Here is an 8009-nt window from a genome sequence, read left to right on the forward strand (position 1 = left end):
AGGGGGAGCACCTCTCCCCTCCAGGCTCAGGGCCTGAAAAAACCCCTGAGATACCCCTGGAGTTTCCTTTCCCCATCCCTCAAAGCGTCGAAATGGTTCTTCAGATGGAGACGGAACTAGAACTGGGCCAGCCCCACGCCGTGGATGGGGAAAGAAATCCAGACACAACACTGTACTTATCCAGCACAATACTTAAAAAAAAAACTCCCCTGAGAACTTAAAAGAAAGCAATATACATGTTGTAGGCACCATTAAGATACCCACACGATTATTTTAACCACATACATTACTGAGCCCAGTTTTTAGCTAACAAACTCCCAGATTTTGATCAGTTCCTTTGCTTTGCAACAACCAGAAGCTGTGCTGAGGGAGCTGAAGGCAGCAGCCCAAGGAATATCAATGCACATCACTAGCCCTTGCCAATTTTAGCTGGGGAAGTGCCAATCACACAGGTGATGCTGGTGAGCAAGGGAGAGATTCAGCCCTGGATGAAGAAACAGTTCTTCCTACACTCACCAGTTCCTCCCACATCTGGACCATAGAACAAACACGAAAGGGGAAGTGAAACGAAATATTGTAAAAAAGAACAAGTGCTGTAACATCCAAATACCCTTTGATCACACTCCCTGCTTTATTTGTTGGGATGATATTCCACTCATCACTTTTACCAGCTGGAAAGCTGGTAACAGACTTGCTATTACATCAGGGACCAAAGCTTGAAATTCTCTCCCTGCAAACACCAGAAATCTGCTTTCAAGCCAGCCATGCATGAACACCCCAGAACCAGGGTCACAAACAGTCCAAGGTTTGAACTGGATGCTCACAGAGGGTTGCAGCCCACAGGCTGGGCAGGCTGAGCTCTTTCGCCTGCTGCAGTTTCCCCTCCATAGACAGACTCTCACACTAGTTTAAAAGCAGCCTTTTGACTCCTCAGGATATGAAGGGAGCACAGGGAGTTGGGAAATGAGACCAGTGAGCAGCATCTCACCTCTCTGTGGCTCATGAGACCCAAGTAAAGCAATGAGAATTGAAAATAGCTATCCCTTTGCTAGCTTAGTGCTCTGTAAACATGTATTAGTGGCTTCAGCTGGGCACCTCTGAAGGACAAACACCTTCAGGGTAGTTAACACCTGGGTTGGCAGAATAGGCTGCGGAGAATTAGCCACTTTATCAGCACTAAAAATTATTTCTTTCCACTCATCACCATCAGCCCAGGTGAAAAAGTTCCTGGGGAAGCTGTTGACGTGGATAATAAAATTTGAATCAGCCTGCCAACCTGGCCACTTCTTCCAGATTATTCCATACTTCTGCATCAGAGTAATATACCAGGCATCTCAGTTAAACACCAGGCACGCAGACAACAAGCAGCTTGACAAACCGAGAGAATCTAGCTTCTTGAATGACTTTTTGGATACAGCTAACGAGCTGATACAAATGGAAAATTCAATCAAAACTATTAATTCAATATCAAAACCTTAATGCATGTTTTCCCTGAAATCAGGACTTATTTGAAATGCTGCATAAGTCCCAGTCAGTGAACAGGACAGTTTCTCTCACTGAATAAGAACAACAGAAGCAGAATTTCCCATGTTTTTCACTGTTTGGGGTTATGATTATTCAATTTTTTCTGTAAAGTGCTCTAACTTACCCGAAGGTTTGGGTATTAGGAAAGGGTTCTTCCCCCAGAGGGTGGCTGGGCACTGAACAGCCTCCCCAGGGAAGTGGTCACGGCATCAAGTCTGACAGAGTTTATTAAGTGTTTGGACATTGCTCTCAGGGACACAGTGGGAGTGTTGGGGTGTCCTGTTCAAGGTCAGGTCCTTGTGAGTCCTTTCCAACTCGGGATATTCTGTGATTCTATTATTCAAAATTCATGAGTTGAAAAAACCAAAACAGAACAAAAACAAAAAACCCACAAATGACAGACAGAAATTTAGGAATATTTCTAGGTGATAAGCAAGCAAAAAACCTCCCAAGAAACAAAACTCACCCGGCCTTTAGGAAAGCTGTTGGCAGATAACCTGTCCCACAGCAGGGACAGGCGGGCAGGACACGTGGTGTTCCACACAGGGACCCCACAACGGCGGGGCGATGCCTCTGCACCACATTTTCCTTCTGGGACAGCTTTCCCTGTCACTTTTACAGCCTTTCCCCACACCCGGGATCCCTTTGCTCCACCCGCGGCCGGACCCTGACGTTTCTGTGGCAGAGTTTCCTCTAATGACGGGTGGTGCCAGCGAGCCCTGACAGCAGCTCTGGGGCACACAGCACAGCTCTCTGACTAGCTGGGGCTCTCATGACGCTTCCAGCCGCAGAACCATCGGGAACTGCGGGAACGGAGGGCAGGGAGGGGGGAGCGCCCAGAAGAGGCGCACCCGCCATGCCCGCGCGCATGCGCGGCGCGACGACAAGATGGCCGCGCTGGGTTGGGCGCTGAGGGCGGCTTGGCAGGTCAGACCGACTCCATCCCTCCCTCCCTCCCTCCCCGCTCTTCTTCGGGGCCATGTGCCGGCCGGGGCGCCGGGCAGCGGGCAGGGGGGCTGCGGGTGTTGTTAGATGGCTGCGGGCTCGGCCCCAGCCCCGCGGCGGCCCGGACTGCGCGGGTCGGGTGTAACGTGGGTTCGGTGTAAGTTGGGGCTCGCTGTGCCTCCCGTACCGTGAACTCCTCGGCGCCTTCGACAGCCAAGCTGGGTCACACGTTACCCTTCTTATACCTCATGGCAGTGTGCAGCTTCCTCACGAGGGGCAGCACCGATCTCTGCTCCCTGTGACCGGTGACAGGACCCAGGGAAGGGCTGGAGCTGTGCCAGGGACGGTTCGGTTGGATCTCAGGAAAAGATTCTTATCCCAGAGGGTGGTTGGCACTGACCAGGCTCCCCAGGGCAGTGGGCACGGCCCCAAGGCTGCCAGAGCTCCAGGAGTGTTTGGACAACACTCTCAGGGATGGGGAGGATTGTTGGGGTGTCTGTGCAGGGCTGAGGTTGGACCCAATAACCCTTGTGGGTCCCTTCCAACTCACAGCATTCCATGATTCATGGAAATAACAATTCTTATGTCACTGGGGCAAACTACATGCAGCAGGCAGGTGTGACAAACTTCATTTCTTGAACTAGGTTCTCCCCTCACCCTGCCCAGGGCAGGTGCGGACCTACTACGTGGACTGGAGGATGCTGCGGGATGTCAAGAGGAGGAGGCTGGCCTATGAGTATGCCGACGAGAGGCTGCGGATCAACGCCATCCGGAAGAACACCATCCTTCCCAAGGAGCTGCAGGTACCAGCAGCCAGGGCACAAGCCCATGCGTGGCTCTCACTGCTGTGATGTGCTCCAGGTCACTTTATAGACCCAGATGGCTGTGCCAGGTCACAAGTGCTTGTGTTTGTCTAGCTCACAAGCACAGAATGTCATATTGTAGTTACCTCAGCCTTTTGGAGGTGTGTACAGCAACACTATTTGCCTGACTGGAGGATGTGTGTGCTGGGTTGTGGGGTTTTTGAAAACAGTGCTTCTCATGTAAGCAGCACATGTAACACTAAATACAGTGAAATCACATTTTTTCCTCCTCATGCTGTCACTGCTATACATTCACAAACCTATTTTCCTTATTTCTGATAATATGTGATGTTACATGGTTACTTTTATAGCTTCCTAAATAAACTTAAGATTTTTTTTTTTTTTTTGCTTATTTAAAGACCTGGAAGCCTCTCATCCAGCCAAAACCAGCAATTTGATCAATTAGAAGTGCTTAATTTTACTTCTTGCCTGACCTACAGGCATGTGAAGCCTGCATCAGATCTGGCTGTTGGATCTGTTCATAAAAATGCACATATTCACTGCTGTGCTCTCAGCAGAGTGCCTTACTAAGCACTAAAAACATTTGCAAGTATCAGATTATTCCTGTATGTATTGGATCTGGCTATACCTAGTTATGGCAAGATCCTTTTACACTTAAAACATCCTGAGAGAGAAAATGTATGAATTTGCTTTTATATATTGATTGTACCATTCTCTTGGTAAGTCTGACTGCTGTTGGATGTTCTTACAGGACAAAACCAAGAAACACTGGAGAAAAAAACCCAAAAGAAAGCCCTGTAACACCTTCCAAAGTACACTGTATGTGACCCCTTTTACTGACATCAAAACATGTTACCTGGGCAGGTAGTTAATAAAAAACATATATTTAATTCAGCTTATCTTAAAAGATTAGCCCACCCTGCAACAAGGAGAAAGCCAAGTGGATTTTTGACTAACTATAATTCCTGGCTTGAGGTTGTTCAGTCTGTAATAAGGTTAAATTTTGGGTCTATTAAAGGGCTAGCCCACCCTGGCACATGGACAGAGACAAGCTGATTTGACTATACTTAGTGGCTTGAGATTGTTCTCTCTGTATAATAAGGTTAACTTTGGGGTCTCCCTGTGGATCAGTTTACATTCACTGTTGGGATGCCCAGAACGAAAGGGCTGAGTGAGGAAGACAGCAAAGTTCACTTGTGAGGTGGTAGAGAAGCTTGTGGTGGTACCTACACAGGTTAACTCAGTGCTGTGGCCTTCTGCTTTAGGAAGTGGCTGACAAGGAGATCGCGGCCCTGCCCCGGGACAGCTGCCCTTCGAGGATCCACAACAGGTGTGTCCTGACATCCCGCCCCCGGGGCGTGAGGCGGCGCTGGAGGCTCAGCAGAATTGTTTTCCGCCACTTTGCTGACCACGCTCAGGTGTCTGGGGTGCAGAGGGCCATGTGGTGATCACCAGGGGATGTGCATTCAGGCAGAAAACACAAAGCAGGCTCATTTGTGCATGTGAGCAACTAAAGCGAGACTGTCCTGCCTGAGAGTCCAGCATCAACATCAAATAAATAAGGGAAGGATGAGAAGTTGTGCTGATTCATTAACCTCACTGGAGTGCAGTTGGTATCAGCTGACAAGCAGCACAACTGCACTAAATCAGTCTGCGTGAGAGGCAGTTTGATTTTAAGGAAGTTCCTTACCCGATGGTTGCAGAACTAAGCTGAGGTTTGTGGTATGGGCAGTGTTAGAAATAAAGACATACAGCACAAGTCTCATTTAAGTTGGGGTTTTTTTTGCCACCATATGGTAAGTTCACAGTAATTTGGGTAAAAGCATAAATGAAACTGCACAACAGGGTAGTGGTATTCTGCCACAAACAAGGGTGAGCACAGACTGGGGATAAAACATGGCCTCTAGATACTCTTGCTATGCAATATATATTTATATTGACAACGAGACAAAGTGGCTAAAGGACCTGTTAGAAACTACAATGTGCTACCATTTCTCTCCTGTCTGTAGTGCAGCGCTTGGTCCAATGCTTCAAAAACAAGGTAGTAAGTAAGTCCTAGTCCAGACCCTAACAAGAGAGTAGTGGCTTCCTTAATTCCTAAGGTAACAACATATCTGCCCTTGGGAGACTCATGAGAAGGAAGCAGGAAAGACACAGTAACAAGCCTGCTGCTAAGCTCATGTTTGCCCTGTACTCTTCTTCAAAGCAATGCAATAAAGGGGCAGTGGCTGCTCTGTCCCCTTCCCCAGCAGTGGGGCTGAGAGGTGGCAGTAAAGAGGCCAAATACCACTAGCAGCAAAGTGACAGCAACCCATGACCCCCAGCTGAGTCACATTTTGGAGTATAAGCTATCTGAATACACTTCTTACTCTGTTTCCTTAGAACCCTTGAGAGGTGATAGGCAAAGTGGAGCTGATCCTCTTTTCCTCACACACTGCTAGAGCCAGGGCAAACTCCCTGTCCAGCATCAACAGCTTACTGCTCTCCTGTGACTGATGCCACCTCAAAGACACCCCAGGGAGCTTAGAGTTGGCACTAAAGAGCTGCTTACATTTCCAAAATTCCTAAGAGGTTAAACAGCCAGTAATTCATTTCTGAGAGTAATTATTAAATTTTAATACCACAGGATTAACACCACATTGTTTCTGCTTAAGTATCAAGTGCACAGCACAGTGGTTCTGCTTTCTTCAGTTCTCCCTTTGTGACATGCTTTACAGCTCAACACTTTCCCACATCTAATCAAAAACCCACACCCTGCATAGTGAGCATGACATTAGCCCCAACAACCACATGGGTACAGCTGCCATGTGTACTGGCAACAGAGGCCTTGATACATCCTACTTTAGGATTCCTTTACTTTTATATTCTCTTCTTGGTCTCACAGCACTCCCCACTCATCTGAGATGCTTTTTCAAGGAGAGGTAAGGATGTACCTATGCTCCACTCCTCAGGAAACCGTGAACCACTTGACTGAAGGAAATGCTTTATAAGCTATTTTATTTAAATATTTTCTCCAACCTGAAATGGAAAATGACTGTCTTTGCTTGGAAGAAGGTCGTATAAACGATGATCTTTGCAGCACAGCGTGTCTCACATGGAAGATCGGTATTAAGGCGGCTCTCAGAGTACTTTCAGATATCCATTGGTATGTCCCCTTTGTACTGCTTTTCTCTGCTTTCCACCCAGGCCTTGTTGATGGTGCGCTTCATCTCATCGTCCCCTTCCGCATACATCTTTTTTAAAATGTTCATGAGCCCTTCACTGGGATCTGCCGTGTCGTAGGCAGCCTTCCTGCAAGACACACACATGAGGAGGTCAGGTATATCCAGCAACTCTGGGCAAAAAATTAAATGCTAACATTTGTTTGAAATATCCTGGTAACAGTGAGGATTTTGCTTTTGTTAAGTCTTTAGATCATGGCAGTCTCACTCAGGTTCCAAGCAGGGAGAATCCTAAGGAGCATCCTTAAACCAAGAGCCAAGTTGATTGGTGTACCCAGAGATGTCCTGTGGGGCGGGAGAGCATTTTGATGGGAAGCATTTTGCACCAAACATGACCTGGAGGCACTGCCCTACATTAATTTTAAGAAGCAGAAGTGAAATAGAACAGGCACAGAAAGTGCCAATAACAGTGTTACATGACAGGCAAATAAAACCAGAGAAACAACCACACTGAGCTCTTTGAAGTGACCACATTCACAACCCAAAAGGCTTTTTTCTTCTGCTTCCCATTTTTCTGCTGGCCTCCAGAGGTTCACTGACTCCTTTTTAACACCTTGCATTTCAAAGCAGTTTTCTCAGCTGAGAAATTGTGCCACCTGCACAGTCACTACTTAGGCAGGACACGGCCCCTACCACCCAACTATACATAATGCCCTCTCTGGCAAAACTGCCTCTATCCCGTTTTCCAAAATCCTCTAGGTAGCTCCTTGTGCAGTCTAGCTGCAAAACATGGCAGAGCACAACAGATCAGGAGAGGGAGCAAGTTCCCCACGCCCTGGGCTAAGCACCAGCTGTGCAGACCCCAGTGCTCAGAAGCTGGGAGGTGTGTTTGTATATAAATCATTATATGATATACGTTTATATATATATATACACATTTTTATATATATATATATATATATATATATGAAAGTTTCTTGTCCCCAGGTGTTTCCTGCTGTCATATGCCTATATATGTCTAAGCTGCCTGCTGCTCCAAAGCACTTTGAGTGATACAAGTTGGCTTGGGACTCTGGAGATCATCTAAGTAAATAAAGACCTGTTTGGCCAAAAGCAGGCTAGGACTTTTGTGCAGGCACTTCACACAGAGGTGACAATAATTATTTAGACCAGCAGAGCTGCAGGGAATATATCTATGTATTTCTATACAATATACCTACCTGAAAAAGTCACCTCACTAGAGCAGCTTCTGCAATGAATGCAGCCATCAAAGTGCAAATGAATCCTTAATTGGTTGATTTCCTTTACCAATCTCACCGCAGGTCTTTCTCTTGTATTTCCCATGATGCAGCCTTCATCATGAGCAATTAAACAGTAGAAGAGTGCCAAACAGCTATTGAAAGTGTATCTCCTCTGCTGCCAGTCCTACAAGCACCAAAAAAAAGTCCCCAGGAAACCTCAAACATCTTAGGGGCCTGTTCCCTAGCCCAGTGATTCAGACTCTGGCTGTACAGACCTCTCTACAGTACAGACCTCTCTACAGTACAGACCTCTC

At 47.0% G+C, this 8009-nt stretch overlaps 3 protein-coding genes across 3 annotated transcripts in view; 1 reads left to right on the forward strand and 2 right to left on the reverse strand.

Annotated features, from left to right (window-relative positions):
* Positions 1 to 2363, reverse strand: part of LOC113957643 (tenascin-N-like) — a 13956-nt gene extending 11593 nt beyond the window's left edge. The window contains 1 exon segment of the mRNA XM_027665291.1: positions 1991 to 2363. The gene's annotated coding sequence lies outside the window, so the exon portion shown is untranslated.
* MRPS14 (mitochondrial ribosomal protein S14) lies at positions 2322 to 5058 on the forward strand. Its single transcript, XM_027665269.1, has 3 exons — positions 2322 to 2451; positions 3114 to 3272; positions 4559 to 5058. The coding sequence occupies exons 1-3, from the start codon at positions 2413 to 2415 to the stop codon at positions 4739 to 4741; spliced, it is 381 nt and encodes a 126-aa protein (XP_027521070.1). The 5' UTR covers positions 2322 to 2412; the 3' UTR covers positions 4742 to 5058.
* A 1214-nt stretch (positions 5059 to 6272) lies between these two features.
* CACYBP (calcyclin binding protein) overlaps positions 6273 to 8009 on the reverse strand; it is a 5614-nt gene continuing 3877 nt past the window's right edge. Inside the window, exon 6 of the mRNA XM_027665268.1 lies at positions 6273 to 6584. Coding sequence (XP_027521069.1) covers positions 6425 to 6584 — 160 coding nt within the window. The 3' untranslated portion in view covers positions 6273 to 6424. The remainder of the gene's footprint in view (positions 6585 to 8009) is intronic.

This window comes from Corapipo altera, unplaced genomic scaffold (genome assembly GCF_003945725.1).
Source record: "Corapipo altera isolate COAL_440 unplaced genomic scaffold, ASM394572v1 316, whole genome shotgun sequence".
In the NCBI taxonomy this organism is placed as follows: domain Eukaryota; kingdom Metazoa; phylum Chordata; class Aves; order Passeriformes; family Pipridae; genus Corapipo; species Corapipo altera.